This window comes from Phodopus roborovskii, unplaced genomic scaffold, assembly GCF_943737965.1.
Source record: "Phodopus roborovskii unplaced genomic scaffold, PHOROB, whole genome shotgun sequence".
In the NCBI taxonomy this organism is placed as follows: Eukaryota; Metazoa; Chordata; class Mammalia; order Rodentia; family Cricetidae; genus Phodopus; species Phodopus roborovskii.
In genome coordinates this window covers 44,037,481-44,063,083 of record NW_026126511.1, presented here as the reverse complement: position 1 = coordinate 44,063,083, position 25,603 = coordinate 44,037,481, and the positions used below count along the sequence as shown (strand labels likewise).

General features: G+C 45.2%; 1 protein-coding gene across 2 annotated transcripts in view; it reads left to right on the top strand.

Moving 5' to 3' along the window:
- The first annotated feature begins 886 nt into the window (after positions 1-886).
- The window catches only part of Loxl2 (lysyl oxidase like 2), an 84,313-nt gene continuing 59,596 nt past the window's right edge, over positions 887-25,603 (top strand). For both annotated transcript variants that reach the window (XM_051195423.1, XM_051195422.1), the window contains exons 1-2: positions 887-982; positions 23,892-24,304. In XM_051195423.1, coding sequence (XP_051051380.1) covers positions 23,938-24,304 — 367 coding nt within the window. In that variant the 5' untranslated portion in view covers positions 887-982; positions 23,892-23,937. The remainder of the gene's footprint in view (positions 983-23,891; positions 24,305-25,603) is intronic.

Below are 25,603 nucleotides of genomic sequence, written 5' to 3'. Positions count from 1 at the left end.
TGTGTCTGTCTGTCTGGTTCTGGAATGCAACTGACAACAACAAATATATATATATGTATATATATATATATATGTATATATATATATATCATGGTTTATGGGGTCTCAGGAGCCTCCTCGGACAAGTGTAGAAGTAACCCACTTCTGGTACCAGTTTTTATGTAACAACCACATACCCTTTGGAGTACCCTTTAGGTACAGTGCTCTACCCCAGATTGATTTATTTTTAGTTCATCTTTAACCTCTTGCTTGAGAAACCTTTTGGAAGACCAGCTTTATCCCCATAGGCAATTTCAATTTTATCAGTTGTGATAAAGTGTTAAACTCCAGCCAGAATCCAGAGACTAGCTTCTTTTCCCGCCCTCGTCTCAATTTTTCTGTCTTGCCTCAGTGCACAGATGTGATTGATCCTGGGGCTGCAAGGCCAGCGATTTGGGTTTGCTGTTTAGAACCGTCAACCAGAGAAAGTACGCGAAACCGGAGCAAGATGAATGAAAGCTTCTCCAACTTTTAGTTTTCAGGTAAGGGCTGCATTCAGTGTGGGTCTTAAGCCTGGTAAATCATACCCTGGGGAATTTGAATGCAGGGCGGGGATGTTGGAGGGTGCGGAATCTTCTGGAGAAGAGGGCACTGTCTGGAACGCGCGCAGTCCAGTGTCCCAGCGCAGCTTGCCCCAACTTCTGCTGATCACCCCCTTCCCCGGACCGCACCTCGCCTCCATTCCCGGGATAAGCCGAGGAAGTTCAACAAAGGGTGGAGGCTGGGCTAAACTGGAGGCCGCCTTCAGGGCGAGAGGGGAGGTCGGGGGAGGGGTTTGTGGCGAGTTTCTCTTTAAAAGCCCGAGGCGAAAGCCTGCCCAGCGCTGTAGCCCACTCCTGCCCGCACTCCTCGCTTCTCCCCTGGGCCCTCGGCGACCGGCACGGAGAGGGGCCACTGCTGAGAGCCCAGTCCCAGCCTGGCCACCACGGAGCCCTGCTGCCAAGTAAGAGCGCTTACTCTGGTCATCCCTTTCTCTCGCTGTCTGAAGGCTAATGGGAACACGCAGCCTCCATCCCTCTCTTCTTCCTCCCTTGGGCCAGCTCCAGTCAGGAATGCAGGAGGACGTGCGAGCTGACAGGTCCCCCTATGCCCCCGCCATGCCAGCAGCCCCGCCCAGTCCCAACTTGGGAGGGTCCCGGGAGGCGGTCGATTTACCCCAGGAGTTGGGTGCTTGACTCCTGATGACCCTAGGCACTCCCGGACAGAGCGTGGGGCTTTGGGATGCATACTGGATGCCTAGTAGGGTGCATAGTGGGGAAGGGGCATCTGGAAGCGCGGCTAGTGGCCAGAGTTACAGCTTTTGATATACGGAGCTCGTGATGGAGAGGGGGCTGGGAAGACACTGAAGCGTGGCTGTGACCGAAGTTTTGGGCTTTGTGAGGTCTAGTGCCCTGCAGCTGTAGATCGCACAGCTTGCAACTGGGTTTTCTACCCAACCTGTTACAAAGGCTCCAACGAGCCTGGGATTTGTGAACAGGGATGCGGTGGGGGAGGTCCCGCCCCAAGAATTCATTACCAAGTCGCCCTGGAACCTCTCCTCACCGTTATCCAGGAGAGACTGAGCAGTAGGGGGGAAAACCTGCGACACAAACACGCAGGACTTTTGGCTCCTCTGTCCTACCCGGACTCGGTTGCCTCCTGGTGTGTTGCTCCCCTTTCCCCAAGTCTTGGAGCAATAGGGTGTAGTGGCCTGACTAAAGTGACTCTATTCAGTTCCGATAGAAATGATTGAGGAAACAAACATTCCTTTCTCTCCATCACTCCCTGTCCTGGCGCTACAAAGAATACTAAAAATCTTCCAACCAACCAACCACCAACCAATCACAGTGAAACCCAATGCACGGTGGAGAGGTGCAGCTGTATGAAGCAAGGGACTGAGTTACCTAATGTGGCTAGGAAACCAAGTTCAGATGAGAGATGCACGACGCCAGACACGCCCAAATTAATTCTACCCCCTAAGACCTTGGTGTTGAAGAGATGCTCAAATTAGTTCAATGGATATTTTCCCCCCACATCGAAGTGCTGAAGTTCAACAGTTCTGGTTCAGTGTTGAGGACTCGAACCTCTATCTCTTAGCTGGAGCCCTCCCTTGCATTACCACTTGCTGTGTGTAGGCCCATTTTTCGTCTTTGGAGTAGGCATGGCATCTTGTGTACTTAATTGGCCAGGAAGCAGCTTGAGGGAGGATGAATTCATTTCAAAGGTCATGTCACTGGACTGACCTTACCTCGGAGAAAACTATAACTTCTTTCTAACCGTTGCCTTCCCCTAGTCCTATTCTCTAGTCCTTGGGACATCTGTTAAACCCATGATAAAATGTGTGAAGCCTGGGAGTCCCTGATGGTCTCCAGGCTATCCCTAAGGAGACTGGGTCTCAGTAATCTGTAGCTGCTTTTTCCCTGTGACCTTTGTGTTAAAAAGCAAAATCACTTACACATTAAGTAGCAACACAGAGCATAAAATCTGGTTCTAAGGACAAAGCACACACTGGAGCCTGACAGTCTGAAGCTTCCCTGAACTTCTAGGACACTTGCATTTATTTCTTTTCTTCCCAGCTGGGAGCTTCTCCTGGCCTCTTCCCTAACCCTCTGACCTCTGGATAACTAACTAGTTGGGAAGAGCTTTGTGAGGGAAACAGATTTTTCTGGGCTGTGGATGTAATCATCAGAAAGCGGACTAAGGTCCTAGAAAATTCTACATTGAAGTTGTTTTATGCCGAAGATGTTCAGATATGCACTTGAGCAAATTATGGATAGTTGGGGTCTTCTTGTTAATCCCAACATTTTGCCCCCCTTACATTATATCCCTTTTTTCCTTTTCTCAGTTTTTAAAAGTAGATCTTGACGTCATATGGTTTTATCCATATGTATATCCATATATCAGCACAATTCTGGAAATGTTAGATCACTATTACCCTTAAGAAAGTAAACAAAGATTTTTTTTTTACTATAATCTTTTACCTACCCTATATTATATTTTTCCCTTAATTTTCTCCAAATGTCTTTCTGGAGTTGAACCACATCCTGTTGCTTTGTATAATGTGTTGTAGTCCTATTGTATGGCATTGCTTTCAAGTCATTCTCCCTCCCTCCCTCTCTCTCTCTCTCTCTTTCTCTCTCTCTTTTTTAACAAAGTCCCACTAAAGCCTGAGGCATGTAGTTTTTAATTCATTTTACCCTTAAGGAAACTTACAAATGCAGACGTTGTCTTTGCAATGTAGCTAGCTGGTTGCTGGGCAAGCCAGGCTGACATCATTCTTTGAATAAAGGTGAACAATCTTTGAGAAAATTAGCATAGAGTGCCAGCAGTCCCCTGAAGGGAACCCTTTGGCTCACTGGACCTGGAACGTATCACTTTCTGTCAGAAGACCCTTTGTCATCATTTGTTAATTTTCCTTTTGGAATTTAGACCATGAGCTACCAAGTTAGGAAGCTCAGATTTGCTGTAGGAAAATTGTTCTTCTCTGGATTGAAGTATGCCTTGTCTAATCAGGCAGCACCCTCCTTGCCCTTCTTTTCTAGCTCCTTGGTCTAAAAGTAGGATGAAGGAAACGACTGTATCTGGTTTCTAGAAAAAAAAACAAAGGTCTAGAGGAGAATTTAGGAAGAAATAATCACGGGTCTTTGAGTATCACCTGGGTGTTTTGGCTGATGGCATCTATCATACTAATGTCCCTAACTCTTAATACAGAAAGGGGAAGAGGACTTTGTCTCCCTGCTAAAGTCTCAAGTTTCTAGACATCTTAGTTTATTTTGCTTTTGTCTAATGAGGGTTGGTAGCACCAGAATGTTTTGTTATTTGGATTTTCATCACTTATGTTTATTTGCTTCTCAAATGCAGTGTTAAGCCATTTTACATCATATTAATCACCATAGGTTGGGATCCTCCTTCCTCTACAAGCAATATAGGAAAGATTAAAAAGGGCTTCTTGTTTCTGGTATTCTACATCCCTGCCCTCACCATGACTTTTTGAAAAAACATTGAATAGTCTTAGCACTCTCATCCAAATTGACTATAGATGAGCAAGTGTATCAGGGATTCTCAGTTCTGTGCTACTACTGATCTATGTCTGTCTTTAAGGCACATCACCTTGGCTGTCAATGTGCTTGAAACCAGAGAGTGTGAATGCATCTTCTAACTTTGTTCTCTTCAGAGTTGTCTCGATGATTCTGGATCTCTTGCAATTCCACATGTGTTTTAGAATTGATTGACTTGCCAGTATCCACAAAGAAGTCAGCTAAGATCAGGACTGTGTTGGATATATAGGTCAACATGGGGAGTTGTCTCATTTTTAAAAAGTAAGCCTTCCAGTCCACAAACACAGGATGATGCTCCGCCATTGATTGAGATGCTCTTTACTTTCTTTCAACAATGCCTTGTACTCTCAGGGCATAACATGTGTGCTTCCTTTGTTGAATTTATTTCTAGTATTTTGTTCTTTTGGATGCTATTGCAAGTGGGATTACTTTCTCCATTTTATTTTTAGTTTATTCATTAAAAGCAGGTGGAAGGGGCTAGAGAGACCTTGTACTGCTCTTGGAGAGGATAAGAGTTTGGTTCCTAGTACCCATATAAGCTGGTTCACAGTTACCTATAATGCTACCTCTAGGGCATCCGACGCCCTCCTGTGGCCTTCACAGGGACTTCAGTCATGTGCACATACAGATAGATACATAAACACACAGTTGAAAATAAGTAATTTAAAGAACGGATAAAAAATATTATTTTGAACATTGATCTTTCATGACCTTGAGGATTCACTGATTCCAATAATTTTAGTAAATTTCTTAGGAATTAAAAAGTATATCTTATTTGTGTGTGTGCATGAACATGCCACTACACACACGTGAAAATCAGAGGACAACTTTCAGGAGTCAGTTCTCTTCTTACACCATGTGGGTTCTGGGAATTGAAACTAAGGTCAAGAACCTTGTTTCTGGAAAGCACTTTCACCTGCCGGACCATCTTGCTGGCCTGGTTTCTCGGGATTTAAAACAAATGTGAGTATGTGAGTACATCCTTAAGTAGGTAGTGGCATCAGAGGCAGATGAATGCGAAAGCAGGTGGGAACAGATGTGTGCAAATCCCTACATAGGGCCATAGCTCTGGGTAGCAAGCTGATGCTAGTTGTGATGATAAGAGGGTAGAGGCTTACCAAAGCTGGCACTGGGAGCCAGGCTGACTCGAGATACAGAAAGAATATTAGGATCCATCTTAGGAGTAGACTTTTGATTAGCACTAATGTTTATTCAGCAGCAGTGGTAGCTGAGAAAGTCTGTCCTGCTCAGTCCAAATGAGAACTTTCAGGCCTCTGGGTGCATGCCACTATCCTGTAGATTCCATTATCCTGAGTGAACACTGGAGTCTTGGTACCAGCTGGCTCTGTGCAGACAGGCCCAGCCAGCTCTGCTGATGTGGCAGTTGGTCCTGTTGCTGATGCTCTCTGGGCTCTCTCTTGGGAGCCAAGGCTGCCATGGGCAGCACAATCCCAGGGGTGAGGTTTTTAACCCATTTCAGCACTCCTACTCTAGCATATCCAGTCACTTCCAGGAAGGATGAAGATGTGGTTATGGTCTCTGCTTGTGAGTCCTGTGACTGGTGCCTCTGGGTTTGGCTGCCATGTAAAGAGCACAAGACTGAAACAATGGACCAAGTTGTGCCTTTCACACCCTCGGACAAGACCCTCTGGCAGCTCCTGGAGGTGCCCAAAGTATACAGAGCCAAGGCCGAGTCTCAGTTTGATGGTCAGATCTTCCCTTAGGCAAAGAGTCTGGGGAAGGTGACGCTTAGGGAATGAACCGACGAACTATCTCCCTCTCCACTTCTAATGGTCATCTCAGAAAAAAAACATGACTTATGTACTCCCCACTCTAGGATGCATACCATCTCCCACCTAACCCACTCAACTCACCCCAACTCTCTGAGCCCCTCCATAGTTGTGTGTCCACCTAGACTGCCACTGAACACTCCACGCTGAGGAGTTAGCATGAAGCCTGCAGTTGGTTTCAAGTCCTGAGGACACTGGGCTTGTTGGGAATGACTGGATTGCTTCTCAAGTTTGCATGTCATCCTGGCCTCCAGTCTCATGTCCTCTCCCTAATTTTTATGAACTTCCATCTCCTTCCAAGAGGCCTGAGAAGTCAAACAACCTGGTTGGTCCTAAGGTGTTAGTTATAAGATACAGTGTGTCTGAAAATGTGTGTGTGTGTGTGTGTGTGTGTTGGTTGAAACCTGCTTTCCTTGTGGCATATTAATAGCGGTTGAGAGGAGACCGTATGAACATAAGAACTCTAGGATCTCAGGAATAATCTTGAAAACCCATGTAAAAATTTGGGCATGGTAAGTACAGGATGGTAATAGGCTGACAGAGACAGGTGGATGTCTGGGGCTCATTGGTCAGCCACTTTAGGCTCCTTGGAAAGCTTCAGGCCAGTGAGGAACCATACCTCAAGAAACAATCCAAGGTCTGACCTCAATATGCATATATACATATATACATATGCTCTATCACAAATACGTGCACACACCTCCACACACACATGCACACAAACCTAAAATTAACTTTACAAGTATAATATAAATGGAGTGATACCCCTTTTGGATTTTTCTCAGTTCTAATTTGAGATTATATTAGTCATTGCCCTTTGAGCGTTGACTATGAGCCAGTCACTACTTGGGATACTTTGGACCTTTTGTTTTGTTTTGTTTTTTGGTTTTTTGAGACAGGGTTTCTCTGTGGCTTTGGAGGCTGTCCTGGAACTAGCTCTGTATACCAGGCTGGTCTTAAACTCACAGAGATCCACCTGCCTCTGCTTCCCGAGTGCTGAGACTAAAGGCATGTGCCACCACCGCCCAGTACTTTGGACCTTTTATGTTACCCCAAGGACCCTATCTATCACTCTTCTCTATTGGCAGAATCTGAGGCTACTCTTGGATGCCAACATCCTGTTCTTAGTATTATCTGATGTCCAAGCCATGCTTCCCTTTTTCTTGAGTGATGTAGGTTGGATATTTGAACCCAGTATGCATCCTTGCCTTGTGAGTTTCTATATGGCTTTTGAATCTGATTGTGAGTTTCCCTGTCCCTTTACTGTGGGAAATGTGCTGGAGAGATGATTTGTGTCACTTATTATTATTATGTGTATGTGTTATACATATATGTCCACATATATGTGCAGGTGTGCTTACCAATGCAAGTACATGTGGGAGCCAGAAACTGATGTTAGGATGTTTTCCTCAATTGCTTCTATACTGTAGTTTTTCAGACAAGATATTTTACTGATCTTGTCATTCACAGTGTCAACTAGGCTGGCTGAGCACAGAGCCCTGGGCTTCTGCCCCAAGCACCAGGGTTCCAGACACACACTGCTATGCCCATGGGCACTGAGGATCTAAATTCTGATTCTAATGTTTGTCTAACGAGCACTCTACCCAGGGAGCCAACTCCCTAGCCTCTCCACGTTAATAGTGGTTGATAGGAGGTTTTACCTTTTCATCCAATCTACGACTTTCCAGTAAGCACTTTTGAATGTGTTTGAAATTGTTCCTTCAAGCTCCCCAAGGAACATCCTGGTTAAAGTAAGAGTCCACACCAAGAAAGAGGTGGACTGTGGGGAACCCTGACTGGTCACAACAAATTATGCCAACAAAGCCCTCATTTTGAAGGGTGAAAAAGATTCAGCTTTGTATAGCTGCTTTCTCACCACCTCACTAAGCTCCCAGCATTCCATCTGCATAACCAGAAACAGACGGGACTGAGGTGGAATTCAGGGCCAGGGGCAAAATGAATCAGGCCTGGACCAGTCTGGTGTCTGAAAGTCTCTGTCTGTGTGTGAGGTATTCACAAGGGCTTCCCTCATGCTCTGAGTATACCTCATCTGCCCAGGATGGCCTCTCTCCACGAAGTGTAGCCAGAAACAGCCCCAGACCACCACTCGGAAATGGAGTCTTGGTCCTGAGCCAAGACCATTCATCTCTCCTGCTGGCCTCAGCAGGAATCCCACCCAGTCCAGTGAAGGAGACAGCCCCAGCCCAAATCTGAATCCCTAGAGATGTCAAAGAGAATGTTATGACTGATGAGAGTTCTGCTGGGCTCTGACTGTGAGGTTCAGCAGCGGCATGGACCTTGCTGCTCTCCTGTGGTGAGGTTGTCTCCCATGGTTGTCTAGACCATGCTTTGTAGTGGGGGCAGCAGGATAAGAACGGGTGCTCTAGAACCCACACATAAAGATATGGGCTGGGAAGATGGGTCAGCGATTCAGAGCATATGCTGCTCTTCCTAAGGATCACAACTATCACTCCTTCCAGGGATCCAATACCCCCTCTTCTGACCTCTGTGGAGGAGATATCTGTAGGAAGTCTCTAGTAGTCTCAGGTTGCAGCTATCTGGGAGGAGGAAGCTATAGTTGCTAGTTTTTGCAGACACTTGTCAATAGTTTGTAAACATTTGTATTTAAACACTGTCAATATTCACACTCAACTAGAGGAAGAGTTTACCATTCTGATGGGTCTGAGGTATTGGGATCATTGGCTTGGTGGTGGCCATATCAAACAATACACATGCACTCAGGACTTCATCCACTCTTTACAAATTCAAGCACGTTTCCTTAACTTCCCAGAAAAATTCACATAGTAGCACAAAAGTCCTGAAATAGTCAAGGAGCAAAACTGTAAGTGTAATACCTGGCTTCAAAACATACCTCAGAGCCATAGTAACAAAGGCAGCATGTTACTGCCATACAAGCATGTATGCAGACCCGTGGAACACAACTTTATCTTTAGCCACCTGTTTCATGGTAGAGTATTAAAAACATACATCAGGAGAGCTGGCTCCATGGGTGAAGTACTAGCTGCATAAGCATGCACTGAACCACATGAAGGAGAGTATGGTGGCATTTGTCTATAACCCAATGTTTGGGAGGTGGCGATAGGTGGAGCCTAGCAGCTCACTCACCAGTGAGTTTACCTCATCAAAACAGCAAGTTCCAAGTTCAGTGAGACCCTCTGTCTAAAAGTGTGTGGTGGAAGTCGAACTCTGGCTTCCACCTAATAACAGTACATGGGGGAAGGATAACATGTAAGAGACTGAACCTAGGTCCTTCTCTTTCTCTGCACCCCCATCAAAGAAGAGAGTTTAATAGAAGACTTGAAAACTTACTTTTACTATTAGATAAACACACAAAGATGTCCTGGATAGGACTCCAAAAGTACAAGGCAAGAAGCAGGCAGGAATTGATGGCTGGAATTACATCAAGGTTTAAAGGACCTGCATAGCAAGCAAACAACTGAGCCAAGAGGCAACCTGGAGAATGAGGTGGACTTTGCCTTCTGTTCATCTCACTGTTACTATCCTCTGGAATACAAAGAGGAACTCAAAAAAGTAAAACAAAACAAAACAAGTAGTCTAAAGAATGTGAAAAATCAGACTAGATCCTTAGAGGAAATATAAATGGCCAAGAACTTGGGGCAGGGACCAAGGGGGAAGCTCACTTCTTCATTCACTAAGTACACACAAATGAAAACTGTAGTGAAATTCTAGCCCACCCAAGTGAGAATGAATATATGAGAATTCATTCTCATTCATATATATATGGAGGCCTCCTACACCATCCTACTTAGCTTTAACTGTCAAATTGATACAATTTAGAGTCATCTCACAGAAGAGCTTCAAATGAGCGATTATTCAGGTCAAACCTATCTCAGTGGGCATGTCTGTCTGGGGGGTAGGGGTTGTCTTGTTGATTGTTGTAGGAGGGCCAGGCCACTGAGGGTGGCAGCATTCCCAGGGCAGGCGATCCTAGGCTGTCTAAGAAAGCAGTCTCTACCTTAAGCTCTGCTTGGGCTCATGTCATGATGTCCCTCAAGGATGTAAGCAGAGATGAAACTTTCTTTCCCCTAAGATGCTGGGGGTGGGAGAGTTGACTTTTTCATCCACATTGCTGATTTTCTCCAGTTTCTAACTTTCCCAAGTTTTGAGTTAAATTCATCTGCTTGTTCGTACTCTTTTCCAGGTCACTGACCATTTTTACCAGAAAGCTTTTCAAATCTTTATCTGCCATTTTACCTATTTCAGTGTCTTTGGGTTCAGAAGTTGAGTTAGGTTCTTTTGGAGGAGTCTTGTTGTCCTTGTTTCTGTGCGGTGATTTGTACATCCATTGGTTGAATGTCTTTTTGAGTTTTCTTGTTTTGCAAGGTGGGGCAGAATCTTCTATTTTGGGCAGTCTAGTGGTAAAGGCTTAATCCTGGCACCAAACATGGTGCCATCTTTTTCCTGTTCTTTCCCAGAATTCCTGCTCTTTGACATCCTCTATGGATTTCAGAAGACCTTTCTCTAGTTCTCTCTTGGGAAAAAAGTTATTTTCCTTTGTTCCTTGTCCTGTCTTTCACTGGTTCTCACAGCCTCTTGTCCACCACCTTACCTAGAGTTCATACATGAAGGATTTTCAAATTCTAATATCTGTACATTGTCAGTCCTGGCATCACATTAGGGACTCTGGTATATACTGGAAAGCTTCTGGGGTGGCAGATACAGTGCTGTTATTTGGACAGTTGAAGTAGCACTGTTCATAGACATCCAAGAAATGAAGATCGAGAGCCCCCTTTCACCTTCTGATCCTATCCTTCTCTCAACTCTGAAAGAGCAGCAAAACTTAGCGGACATAAACCTTATTGGAGACATCCTGTAGTCCTTTGTCTCATTGTCCTTGGCACAATTTAATGCCTTATTTTATAAAGCACAGACAATTGAGCTTATACAATATAATATAGTCTATAAACGAGAATTTCTGATTTTTAAACAATGGTTTATAAAAGCTGGATGCAGAAGGACCTGCCTAGGTTCACCCACCAGCTCCCGTTCACACTTGGAGAAATCAGAGTTCAAAATCAAACCCAGGCCTCTGAAGGTCATAGTTGAGCATCAGCCTGCACTATCACTGGTACTTGGACAAGTTGACGGGAACCAGGAGTGCGGCGCCAGCCTGAACTAAGATACACCAGCGATTCATATTTGACCACCAACGATGAGCCAGAGATTTAAGGAACCTTTTCTTTGACTCTTGTTACAAAAAGTCCTATGAACTAGGGTTTTCATGTAAAGGTTGTTTTTAGGAATGTATCCTTTCAAGTCTACAGGATTATTAAGACTAATAAACCTAACTAGACCAGGGTTTCCTGTGCTGATGAGCAGTGGACATGGAATCTGAACCTGGTTCCAAGTGATCCTAAAATTCTCATGTACATTGCTTGCTGTCAGCGGGGAAGCAGCAGTGAGCTGTTGTGTGTGGAGGGAGAGTGTGGGGACAGCTTGAGTGGTCACCGACCATAGGGCAACAGCCATGGTCATAGGGCAACAAGGCCTTGGGGGTGGCTGATGTTTCTGAAGGAGTCCTGGGATCCTGAGCCGTCCCATGTGAATGAATTCTTTCCACTTACCTCTCAGATGGCCCTTTTAGCCCAGCACCTCTTGTCAGGAAGTCTTAGTAGACATTATATCCTCAAATCGATTGAATAAGAATGTAAGAATATCCTTAACTGCTTAATGGCAAGCCAGTGAGAAAATACTGGAGACAAAATTTATCACTTTCTGATAAGCAACGGTGGTGAGCAACCCCCTCTTAGCAGTCAGTGTTTTTCATTCTGCCGGGCAGGTACTCCGGTCCTTAGTCATGTTGCTCGCAGCCCTCTCTCTGATGTTGACCGTTTTCTGGACTCCGCCGGATGAGTCATTAAGAACATGTGCTGTAGAGTTCCCAGGGATCCCTCAAGTGATATTCAGTAGTATATTTTTTAAAGAAGATCCTATGGAACAGACCCTCATGGCCTGCACTGTCTCTGGACGTGTGGACTGAGCTGTTGCGAAGTGTCTGCTGTCATATGTGTCTGGTTGACCCAGTTGGCCGTCACCCTATGCTCACAAGACCAAGGATTCCAGAATTTCCGTGATGTCTATGATGCAACTTCCCTGCTGCGGAGTGTTCTGAGACTCTGGGTATGAGGAGACACCTCTGAGGGATGCTGAGGATAGTGCTTCCTGCTGTCTGACCATCCTCTCAGTAGTGCTGTAGAAACGAGGCTCCCCACACCCCACCCCACCTCTCTGTCTCCTCTCTTCTACCCCTTCTTCCCTCCACCATCCCCGTGGTATATGTGGTGCTACACAATGCCCATGCATATCTGTTCTGAGGCCAGAGGAAGACAATGGATGTCTCCTCCTCTCCTCATGTTGCTTTTTTTTTTTTAAAGAGAGAGAGAGACAGTCTCTAGCTGAACTTGAAGCCCTCTGTCTAGGCTAAGCTTTTATGGGGCTAATCATCACTTGAACTCAAGGCCTCTTAGTTTCACATCAAGCACTTTTAGCCCCTGTTCCATCTCCCTAACTCTTTTCTTTTTTCTTTCAGTTAATTATTTTATTTTTTATTTATGTTTCTCTTTCTCTCTGTCTCTGCCATGTGTGTGCATGTGTGTACGTGTGTGTGCGTGTGCATGTGTGTACGTGTGTGCATGTGTGTGTGCGCATGTGTAAGTGTGTGAGTGTAAGTGTGTGTGTGAGTGTGAGAGCGTGTGAGTGTGTATGTGTGTGTATGTGTGAGTGTGAGTGTGTGTGTGTGAGTGTGTGTGTGTGAGTGTGTGTGTGTATGTGTGTGTTCCCCCAGAGGCCAGAAGAAGGCTTGAATCCATTGGAGCTGGAGTTGCACATGGCTATGAGCCACCTGATGCAGGTGCTAGGAATTGAACTTGTGTCTTCTACAGGAGCAGCAAGTGCTCCTAACTCTTGGCCAGCTCTCAAGCCCTTTTCCTAACTTATTCTGGCAGGAGCTGATGGAGTAGGTCAGAAGAAGACAGAGGTGTCACCATCCTTCCAGATGTCTCCATATGTCTGGAGAAGCAGACGGGGAATTTCCCATGCTACTCCTGATGGAGCAAAGGGAAGCCTAGAGCCACAGGGTCCACACAGCCTCACTACTTTGGGCGTCTGGTCCTCTGGGATGCCTGGAACTTTACCCACTTGTGGGTTGGTTGGATGCCAGTTTAGAGATGAATCATTCAAATCATCGAGAAAATAGGAAAGGGGAAAAAAGGCACAAAGACATGATTTCTAAAGAAAGAGGCTGGGTGGCCAAAGCAATGGTAATTAAAGCTAAATATTATGTTTGCATATCAGTGCAGGGAAACCTCTGTAGTGCTGACAGCAGAAACTGTCTTTCTGTGAGATTCTTAGTATAGTTTGCAGAGTGGTTTTTTTTTTTTTTTTTTAATATATAGACTTTCTTGCATTCCAAAACTGTACAACATTTTAACAATATGAATTTTCATTACAACAATGTATACAATGACAAAGAGAGTTAGAAATAAGACTATGATCCTTCTTCATGACTGAATGCTCCATAATTGTAATTTGGTATCACTGTGGCAAATACTAGAGAAAATCACCTTTAAATTTATTTATTTTTATTTTATGTGCACTGGTGTTTTGCTATGGGTGTCGAGTCCCCCTGAACTGGAATTACAGACAGTTGTGAGTTGCCATGTGGGTGCTTGGAATTGAACCCAAGCTCTGTGGTAGAGCAGTCAGTGCTCTTAACCACTGAGCCATCTCTCCAGCCCAGAAAAATAACTTTAGAGAGGAAACATTTGTTTTGGTGCATGGTTTCCGAGGCATCAGCTCCTCATGGTGAGGAGGGTAAGGCAGAAGCATCATACACAGAAGCAGGTACCTGTGCTAAGGACACTTCCTGTACTTCACTCAGGGGACATCCTACTGGCTGGTGTTATCTCCCCGACTAAGGTCATTCTTTCTGGATATCTCCATATACACATGCAGAAGTGATCTTTACTAAATTTTTAGGTGTTGCTCAATCCAACCCAGTTCACTACCAAGATTAAACCACCACAATAAGAAATAACTATATAAAAGAAAATTTAGATATAATGTCTGCAATATAGCATTTATTTTAAAAGCAGGGTGTGTGTGGGTTTTTTTTTTTCTTTTCTTTTTTCTTTCTTTCTCTCTCTCTCTCTCTCTTTTTTTTTTTTTTTTTTTTTTTGAGACAGGGTCTCTCTACGTAGCCCTGGCTATCAAAGAACTCTCTATATATATAACATGCTGCCTTAAAAAACAGTTTTCAAGCTAGATGTGATGTCACACACCTTTAAATCCTAGCACTTAGGAGGCAGAGGCAAGTGGATGGCTATAAAATCGAGGTCAGCCTGACCTACACAGAGAGTTCCAAATACCAAAGAATTCTAGTTGGATTTCAATCCCCAGTGCTGGGATTGAACCCAGTGACTTGCAAATGCCAGGCAAGCACTCTACCACTGGGCTACATCCCCAACCCTTGATATTTTTTTTTTTTTTTTTGACAGTATTTCACTATGTACCTCAGACTGACCTTGAACTTGTTATGTAGTCCAGGGCTTTTCAAACTCTTGGTGGTATCCCTGCTCCTTCCTCTGAGTATGGGGGCTATAGGCACGCACAGTGATTTAGTGATTTAAGTTTTTCAAAGGCAATAGATACAAAGGAAAGACTGAGCACTGCAGATTTGATGGTGGCTGAACCAACACCTGTGCTACTTGTTGTCTTTCTCCCTTTTACCAGTTTGTATTTGCTTAGATATTTATGATCGACATGTATAGCTTTCCCAACAGAGAGGGAAAAGCACATGAAGATTATGTTTAAGAGAAGAGGAAAGTAGCTGAATCGGGCATATGATGGTGAGGCAGAAGCGAAGAGGCCAAGAGCCCCCTGTCGAGGGAAGACGTGGCACTGTGTAGCGCCACACCCAGGAGTCCGGGTAACCGGGTGTAGCAGTCTATAGACATGCAAAGCCAGAAATTAAGAGTTCTCTTTTTAAATTACAAGATCACATTTTCTCCATTTCTTCCTGGAACAAGATTAGAGGATCTCCAGGGCTCTGAAACCCTTAGAGTAGGGACACGAGGGCCACAGAGCACAGGGCAGGGCACAGCCGTGGCCACCTGGTGATCCACATTCGGATCCTGGCTTACACTTCCTGCCAGAACAGCCGAACTCACTGAGCCACTGTGCCTTGATTTCCTCCATGGAATAAAGCTGCTGTTAATGACTTCACACCAGTGTTCGTCCAACCTGCAGCCCACAGGTCACAGGCATCCCACAAGAGACAGGAGCAGCCCAGACTGTATGTAGATGACAGTGTCAAAAGGTTGAACAGCCCTGCCTAGAGTGTGCCAGTCTGCCTTCAGGGGAAGATGACCCTCAGTGGGTGTGTGAAGCCAGAGCTAGCATGGATTCCTATGCAGATCATGCTTCATCCCCCTTAGATGCAGTCCAGTGATGAAATTTAACTTGTAAATTAAGCCTGGTGTTAAGTTAGGGTTTCTATTGCTGTGAGGAGACACCATGACCCTGGCAACTCTCATAAAGGGAAGCATTTAATTGGGGTGGCTTACAGTTTCAGAGGGTCAGTCCATTATCATCAGAGGACAACAGGAATTGGACTGTGAGTCCTAAATCTTGTAGGCAACACGAAGTGGATTCTAAGAGTCACACTGAGTGAAGCTTGAGCCAAAGGGACCTCAAAGTCTCCCCCCACAGTGGCACACTTCCTTCAACAAGGCCACACCTACTTCAACTAGGCCACACCTCCCAATAGTGCCACTCCTTATGGGGGCCAATTACATTCAAGCTATCACACCTGGTAAGAGATTCACAATTACAATATTATACTGTAATACAACTTCAATGAGTCTTCTCTGCTTTTTCTCTTTGTGTTGTGTAGTTTTTGGTCAACTTGATGCAAGCTAGACTTTCCTGGAAAGAGGGACCCTCAATCGAGGAATAACTCCATGTGATTGATCTGGGTGTGTATCTGTAGGGCATTTTCATTAATGACTGATGTAGCAAGGCCCAGCTCACTGTGGGTGGTGCCATCCCTGGGTTGGCAGTCCTGGGGTGTATAAAAAAGCTAGCTGAGCAAGCAATGAGAAGCAAGCCAGTAAGCAGCACCCCATGGCTTCTGCTCAGTCCCCGCCTCCACATTCCTGCCTTGAGTTCCTGCTTTGACTTCCATCAGTGGAGTGTGACCTGGGATGTGTAAGCCAAATAAACCCTTTCCTCCCCAAGGTGCTTTTGGTTATGGTGGTTGCCACACCATAGAAACAAGACTAACTAAAACACTGTTCTCCAAGCATCTTATCATGCTTAGTGTTCACTGTCCTCATAGCTTTGTGTAAGGCTTTTAGCACCTCAGCTAGTGCATCTTCTCTTTCTAAGGAAGCATGTTGTGGCTTTTGTTCTTTCATATCTGACCTTTCAGCCTCTGTGTTATTGTGCTTTGGGGCCATCACTATTAAAACAATGGTTACCTGAACGTAGGTACTGCATGCTGTGATGACTCTGATGTCAGAGCAGTGATAAGATAGGCTACTGACTGACTAATGAATGGGTGGGTGGGGTAGACAGCCAAGATACAAGGCACAGTGTACCCAGGGGTGATTGACATCATGGGTAGAGGGGGCAGAAGGGTGTGGCATAGGTCGGCATGAGATTTTACCACATTACTTGAAATAGCCGCGCAATTTAAAATGAATCAGTTGCTTGCTTTTAGAATTTTTCACTTAGTGTTTTGCCATGATGTAGCTAAAATTGTGAATGGGGGGGGATAACTCCTATATTGAGAAACATAGAAGTGTGTGTGTGTGTGTGTTAATTTAGTAACTGCAAGGTGCTCAGCTTGACCTTTGGCAGGTCACTGACTTTCTTAATTTCCAAGAAAAAGAAAGCACAGGGAGCTGGGTGGTGACACATGCCAGTGTTCAGGAGGTGGGGGTAAGAGGGCCAGCCTGGGCTACACAGTGAGACCCATCTCAAAAAAAGGGGGGGAGTGTCAAAGCCAAAGCAAGACAAGACAAAGCAAAACCCCAGAATTCAGATTCAGCTCACCTAGGCTCATACAGTTCAGCCCATGGCATTCACCGGTGACCTAGAGGTACACCAAGCTAGGCATGGCCCAGCCAAGAACAGTTGTGTTCCCTCAAGCTGGACCTCATCTGAGAAGGGTGTCTGAGACTTACCAGACAAATAAATGCACGTGGCCTGGTGAGCTGGAAGGACATGACAGCTGCCCACTGCCCACTGCCACTCACTCCTAAATGTTTGGGGATTCGCTAGCTTCATGGTTGGAAGTCTGTGTCCAAGGATTTGTTCCCTCCCTCTGCATCTTTAAAGGAGAAATGGGATATGACTGTGGTGTTCAGAGGTTGGGGCTTTGGGGAAGAGACCAGAATTAGATAAAGTCGTAACAGTAGGGACCCTCATTGAATCCTAGTGACTACATAAGAAGAAGGTATGAGACAAGAAGAGACATAGGTCCTTTGCCATGTGATGTTCCATGTTAGCCTTTGAACTTTGACAGTGGCAGGTCACTGCCAGGTGACCTTGAATTGAACCAGCAGAGCCAGCATCTAAAGCAATCCCCCTCCCCCCCCTTATGTTTCTGTTCTCGTTGTTTGCTTGTTTTGAGAGTGTCTTATATAGCCTAGGCAGGCCTCAAGCTTGCTGTGCAGTTGTGGATGGTCTTGAACTTGAAGTTCTCTTTTCTCCATTTCCCATGTGTGGAGACTACAGGTAACAATGAGGACTGAACCCCAGGCTTTGTGCTTCTAGTAAGCGCTCTACCAGAATCTCCAGCCTTTCCAGAATTTACCAAGTCCACAGTCTGTGTTTTGAGAAACCACACAGACAAATGCTGGTTAGGTGTCCAGCCTTGGCACCTGGCTCAGTTCTCCCATGGTCAGACAGTCACTCTGTGTGGCTTCATTGACTTCGTTGAGACTCGCTTGTTGACTCAACTTGGGGTTGAAGGGAATCTGTCCTGTGGAGTTGTTGAGTACAGCTTCCAGAAACTCGGTGAATCGTCAGGTTGTTAATCTCATTGTTTCTGTGTTCAGTGCCAGGGCCGGCTTGGGTGGAAAGTCTCTGCTGCAGCTAAGGATCAGCCAATGGATCTGATTTCCTTTTCATTCTGTCAGTATTTATTTCATGCATGTTGAAATGATCCATGCACATTTACACAGTTGTATCTTCCTGGCAGATGACTCTTTTGTTAGCTGTTTGCTTTGGGCTCTGGTAGTTTTCTTGTCCTGGAGTCAGTGTTATCTCGCTTTGGATCGGCTTTCTTTTGGCTGGGATGCACACAGTGCATCTTCTTCCATCTTTGTAAGAAGATGTAGTTTGATTGCATTCCTCAATCTGTTTTGGTGCCTTTCCTCTTTTAATTGCAGCATCTATTGTGCTCTTCTTATGTCTCATAAGGCTATATTTTGTTTCCAGTCCTTGCCGCTATTGGGAAGTAGTGACATGTTTCAGGCAGTGGCTCTCAACCTTCCTAATGCTGAGACCCTTTAATACAGTTCCTCCTGTTGTGATGACCACAACCATAAAACTATTTTAATTGCTACTTCATAAATGTGATTCTGCTACTGTTAGGAATAATACTGTAAATATCTGATATACAAAACCTGTGAAAGGGTCATTTGACCTCCCCAGAGGGGTGGTGACCTGCAGGTTGAGAACCACTGCTTTAGGAGATTAAAGCCTAGTGGAAAGAAATTAGGCCTCTGAGCATGCCTTCAAAAGGAAAATTGGGGGCCGGAGATGGCTTAGTTGATAAGGTGCTTGCTGCATAAGAATGGAGACCTGAGTCAAATGCCCAGCAGCCGTGAAAGAGTTGGGTGTGGTAGCATCTACCTGTAATTCCCAGGGGAGGTAAAGACAGCTGGATCCTGAGGGGCTTGCTGGCCAGTTAATCCAGCTGGAATCAGTGAGCTCCGGATTCGCTGAAGATGAAGAGATCATGTCTCAATAAGGTGGAGAGCAATTGAGGAAGATATCAGTGTCTGCCTCTGGCTGCCAGGAAATCGCAAACACCAGAGAAGGAGAGAGAGGGGAAGATGAGAGAGACATTGGGACCCCAACCTCTTCTCTATCTCTCTTTATTCCCCTGGGAATAAAGCCTCATTTGTCACGTGCTCTTTCCATTGTACATGGAACTGCCACGTGACCATGAACTGAAACTGAAGCCTTGAGTCAGGATGGGTCATTCCTCCCAGGCATTTCATCACAGCAACAGAAAATCCACGGGTCAAGATTTTTTTTTTTTTCTTTTTAGAATTTCTTCAATTACCCACTGTAGTAAACTGTTCTACTTTTCTATTGTTTGCTGTTCTTAGAGTGATTAACACAAACATTATAGACTGTATTTGTTAAGGCTTGTTAAGTCTATTAGAAAATAGACTTGTAGCTGGGTGGTGGTGGCACATGCCTTTAATACCTGCACTTGGGAGGCAGAGACAGGCAGATCTTTGTGAGTTCAAGACCAGCCAGGTCTATAGGGAGAGTTTCAGGACAGCCAGGACTGTTACACATAGAAACCCTGACTCAAAAATCAAAACAATAGCAAAATAGAAAATAAATGCACAGTAGCTCAGATCACACAAGATTTTACACTTTAATCCCCACCTGCCTTTTGTGCTACCGTTGCCAACATTTTAATAGACACACACACACACACACACACACACACACACACACACACACACACAGTTGTTCTTTATTATTATCCATATGATGTAACTCTTGAGTACCAAACCCAGGGTCTCAGTCATGATAGGCAAGTGCCCTGCCACTGAGCTACCTCACCAGTTCATAATACAGATATTTTAGGACATACATGGGGTTTGCGTTTAGGTGTGCTTATGCAGTTTTCTATTCTGTCTTTCATTCCTTCCTAAACCTCCACTCCATTACTGGTGTTACTTTTCCTTTGGCTTTAAGATCTTCTAGTACCTCCGTTTTTGTTTGTCTCCGGGTCTCCATTTCATCTTCATGTTTTCCCCAACGAACATACATAGACTGCCGTTACTTTGTCAGCCCTTTCAAAATGTTATCCCATGACCTTCTTGCCTCCTTATTTTTGTGGGGAGGCTTCCTGAGGTTCTTCAGATGTAGCATCTCTATTACCCTCTGGCTATGTGTGAGATTCCCTTTGCCTCTGCTTTTCCACAGTCTGTGTGCCCAGAGGTGGCTTCCTCTGTGTGTAGACTGCTTGGTCTTGCTACTGCTCATCACTGTCGGAAAATTCTTCAACATTGCTCGTAATTGCTTCCTCTGCACATTCTTTCTCTCCTCTTATTTGGGGTTCCCAAACATTTTATTTACACTCTGTGTCCTAATTTATTTCTATCATCAGTCCCTTCCCATGACCTCTGATTTCTATCTTGTCGGTCGCTGAAGGCCACTGAAAATATCACTCAGTTCTCCAACCTACCAGGCACTGTCTTAGGAAAATCAGAGACCTATGCCCACCCTTTCTCTCTGGAGCCTTGGCTCTTTGAGCCCATGCAGCCTCAGTAGCCTTCCAGTGTCAGGTTTCACCTAATGACAGAGGCAGGGGGAGGAAGCACTGACGACAAGGGACACTCAGGCATTGTTTAAACATACTGGAATGTTCCCTCACAAACTTGGATGGTAGACATCAGTCCCTCCATGTGGCCTCTTGATACAATCAAGAGACTTGTAAACAAGCTGTGTAAGGCTGTTGTTGGTGTGACACAGCATGGCATTTTATAATCTACTTTGTTTATAAGCAGAAGGAGCAGTGCAAACTAGTGGTGAAACACGCAATGACTTCAGGTGTGGTGGCTTCAGCCTTTAATCCCAGCACTTGGAAGCTGAGGCAGACGAATCACTGTGAGTCTGATTCAGCCTGGGCTACAGAGTGAGACCATGTCTTCAACAACAAAAAAATAAAACAAAAAAAGTAAAAACAAAAAAAACCCAAATACAATGAAGGCATAGAGTAGTAAAGTCATTATAATAACATCATGCAGTAACATTGTAGTGTTACTGCACTTTTAGACAAAGGCAATAAATACAGTAGGTTCATTCCCACCATCATGGCAGCAAACATGAGAAATGCGGTGATGTGTTGTGTTGTGATGTTAGGGTGGCTACTTGGTCTCTGTTATAAATGTATGGGGTCATTTTCATAGGCATGGTTTCTTATTGAGCAACATGTTGCACAATGCACTATGTGTTTTTAGTATGTTTATCTACTGTTTTATAGTTGTTTGTGGCAGGATTCTTCTAATCCAAACGAGTCTGCCTAGCAGAAGCAGATGTTTCTGGTCACAAAGCTGATGGACAAAAGAGTAAAACACAAGCAATACATGATTTTAAAGCAGCCAGAGAGGACCCTCATTTTGTCTAAACAAAGTGAGGAATGTGGTCTTTGGAGGGCAGGATTAGAAGCACTCTGCTGTAGGTTTCGAAGCATAGTCAGGTGCTATGGACCTCATTGCAGGAATTCCATCACTTTCTGGGCCTGTTTGAGTGTCACAGGATGAGAGTTGTTGGATCTCTTGTCATAACAGAGGGTGCTTTCTCTTAGCAAACACACCAGGCACCAACATTAAAAGGGTTACCTCTCTTCAAAGCATAGCACAGGTGGCTCTAAGTGGCTCCAGCCCAGGGTAAGTTAGCCAGTCCTTCCTGGATAGTAAGGTACTCTGAACTGAGGACTCTGGTCTCTCCACCCCTTCATGTATGGTTACAATGAAGTGTGTGCCCTGAAGTTTCCAACTTAACTCCTGGTTTTGCCTTTTGGGCTCTCACATCTCAATTGGAGGCTTCCTCCTTGAGACACACCTACACTCCTTTTCTCATGATCTCCCATTCTCTGAGTTACCTCAGGACCGAGACACACCAGGTCTCTATACACAACCTCACTTAAGTTATACACAGGTTCTTACTGGCTGAGTCCCACAGTTTTGAAAAATGTAACTTTCACTTAGCTCCTACTTCAGTGCTTCTGGGAATTGATGTGCAGAGAAGGTAAAGGTTTTGTCCAAGGTCACACAATTGATAAATATCAGAATGAGGAGTCACACTTAGTTCATCTGGCTCTAGCATGTTCTCTTCCCACTGCAGACATTCCCTCTTGATGCTGGGTTCCTCAACCCCTCTTCTACTTTGACACAAAGTAGTACTTTGACACTCTGCTTCTGTGAGTTAGGAGCAGTCTGGTCTCAAACTTCTGCATCTTCTATGGAGAGATAATATAAATAGGGGAGACATTGCCACACAGCCCTCATAGCCCTCATAGCTTCTCTGAGGGTACATCCCACTTGCCTAGAAAATTCACCCTTTATCTTTGCTCTATCCTCCCCACCCCCTTTCTTTCTCTCTTTCTTTTTGTCTCTTTTTGAGACAGAATCTGGCTCTTCTGGAACTCAGACACACTCTGTAGACCCAGGCTAGCCCCAAACCCACAGAGACCCTACTGCCTCTGCCTCTGCCTCTGCCTCCCAAGTTCTGGGATTAAAGGCGTGTGCCACTATGCCCAACTTGCTCCATCATTTTCAAAGAAAGTGACAGCAACCCTCTGCCAACGAAGCACTAAGTCTCATAATCTGCACAATATCTGCCAAGGTTAAGGTCACCATGATCATCTCCGATACTGACACTGACAGTTCAGTGCAGGGTTTCCCACACACATCCAATGGGAACAAGGCCACGCAGCCCTGAGGAACTGTGCAGGATCCCAGACAAGCCTGTCAGACTTCCTGATGCAGTGCTACACTGGGGACCACTCAGACCCCGTGTCCCACTTGTGGGCCAGTCCTTGCAGCCAGATCACCTTTCCATTTAGTAAATGTGTCTATGAACGAATAAAATCTGTCATGGAGAGACCAGAGAAAACCCAGATAAAAACTTTGCCCTAAAATGTTTGCCATTAAATTGGCCATGTTGAAATCCCTGGGAAAATACCAGAAGATCCTAAATCTGCCTCAGCAGGGAATAACTGGGGAGACTCGCTTAGGTAGAGCTGGGTCTTGAGCTGTGAGGAGATGGAAGGAGTGCAAATTAGGAGGTGCTCTGAGAAGCTTGCTTTAGCCTCTTGGGGCCCTCTGTTCTCCCTCTCTAAGCTTTGTGCCCTGGAGCCCAGCCAATGGGACCCATTATTCTTTCTCTCTACGAGCCTCGTACCCAGGAGGCCCACCAGTGCAGACTTCTCCATCAGCCCTCCTAACCTTTTTTTTCTGGTTGTGTTGAGTTTGGGTTTTCCACTAGAGACACCAGGAAGAGATTAGAAGCTAGCAGGAGAGTAGCATCCTGTGTGTGCTCCATAGCTCCTCCTAGCTCCTGCTGGTAGCTATAGATGGTTCTGAGACCCTTCAGTAAAGCACCAGATGCTACCAGAGAGTCTTTTCCACTCAGCTATGCTCAGTTCAAGAAGTCGCTGGTGTCATGGCTAACATCTATTGAAAACAAGGGGTGCTTCCCTCATCCTTTGTCCATTCCCCTGATCTTTCTTCACTTCCACTGGGGAAGGAGGAAGATAGAAAGGAAGAGGGCTTATGAGATGGCTCAGCAGGTAAAGGAGCTTGTTGCCAAGACTGATGACCTAAGTTCAATCCCCAGGATACACATGATGAAATAAGAGAATAGACTCCCACAAGTTGTCCTGTGATCTCCACACCCATACAATGGTACACATGCTCACGCACATGCGTATACTCATACACATAAACTTAAATAAATAAAAAGAAGAAGAGGTTTTCCTTAAATTTATTTAAGAGTACTGATGCCAACATTCCAAAGATGAAGAGTAGGAGTGCTTGACACCAGGAAGGAAGACTGGTGTGGCCAAAACATGAAACGGGAGCAGAAATGGGTTGGAATGTAATCCAGAAGAGCTTTGCATGCTAAGCCAGAAAGGTGACATCATAGAACACTTTACAGGTATCTACAACCTTTATCCTAGACTAATGACTTTCTCCATCTCTCTCTCCCCCCCTTTTTTTTCCAGAAAGTTCCTGATATCATCCCTGACCTCCTCTCAGCACAGGACAAGGATGGGGGAGATATCTTTCGGCTCCCACTTCTATGGCTGTTTGGCTGTGTTTGTCTTCCTGCCCTCCCTGAGCCTAGCACAGTATGAGAGCTGGCCCTATCAGCTCCAGTACCCTGAGTACTTCCAGCAGCCGGCTCCCGAGTACCATCAGCACCGGGTGCCCTCTGATGTGGTCAAGATCCAGGTACGCCTGGCGGGCCAGAAGAGGAAGCATAATGAAGGCCGTGTGGAGGTCTATTATGAAGGCCAGTGGGGCACTGTGTGTGATGATGATTTCTCCATCCACGCTGCCCACGTTGTCTGCCGGGAAGTGGGGTACGTGGAAGCCAAGTCCTGGACTGCCAGCTCCTCCTACGGCCCAGGGGAAGGTAAGAGACTGCTGTGGAGCTGAGTGTATGTCACACAGCTAGGCCAGGACACGCCCTGATTGGCCTGCAGAGAAAGCTGTAATTGCTATTAAGCATGATTTCTGTGAGTTTTCTATCTGCCCCATATGTCTTGCTGGAAGGCTGGTGGGAGGCCTCTCCAGGGAATGATAGGGGAGGAACCATCCATCATGAGCTCTCCAGGCTATTCCTGCTCTGAGCTTGAAATATCTCAGGCAAGCCAAGACGGTCGGTGACCTCAGTCAGTAGGTGAAATTAGCCTGTGCCCATCTCACTAAGCCTCACTCTGTGTCTAGTGGGTTGTAGTATCATGCCTTCGCCCAGATTGCTCCCTCCAAGTAGGGCTTTTACTCTTTCTCAGAAAGGCTCCGCAGGCCAGATTTCTACCTATTAGATCACTATTATTATTATTATTTTATTGTGTCTACATGTGTGTATGGTGTGCACTTATGATCTTACACAGGTGAGTGTCTATGGCATCCTGTGTGTAGCTTTGACTGTCCTGGAACTCCCTCTGTAAACCAGGCTGGCCTCAAATTCATAGAGATTCACCTGCCTCTGCCTTCTGAGTGCCAAGGTTAAAGGTGTGTGCCACCACCATCTGGCTGTTCTTTTTTTATTTATTTATTTATATTTTTAAGACAAGGTCTCCCAGTGGTCTGGAATTCACCAAGTAGGCTAAGCTGTTAGACCAGCAAGCCCCAGGGATTCCCATCTCTGCCTCTGTACCAGTGGGACAACAAATGAGCACCACCACACATACTTATTTTCAACTTGTTATTTTAACTTTAACATGCTTTTATGGCATTGGTCGTCATAAGAACAGGTCACACTGAATTGTTAACTCTGACTCGGCCTCTTCTTTCTTTCCTTGTTAGATTCAAATAAATTTATCCTAAAACACTAATAAAACAAAATAACGAGGCTGGAGAGATACCTCAGCATGTGCTGCTTTTCTGGAGGACCTGAGTTTGATTCCCAGCACCTACCTCAGGTGGCTCACAATAACTTATCAGTAGCTCCAGGGAGGTCTGAGTCCTGTGGAGGACTTTGAGAGCACCTGCTGTCACATGCATGCATATACATATAGATAGACACACAGACATAGAATTAAATATAATTTTAAAAACGCAGAAAAGGGAAGTTATGAGAGTTTTGAGGGAGGACAGGTCTTCATGACTCAGACTCTTAGCTTAGTGCCATACTGAGCTAGCTCTCTGTGTAGCTTCACAATGTAGATCTGCTCTGAAAAAAAGAGTCATTAGTGAGCTCAGCATCATA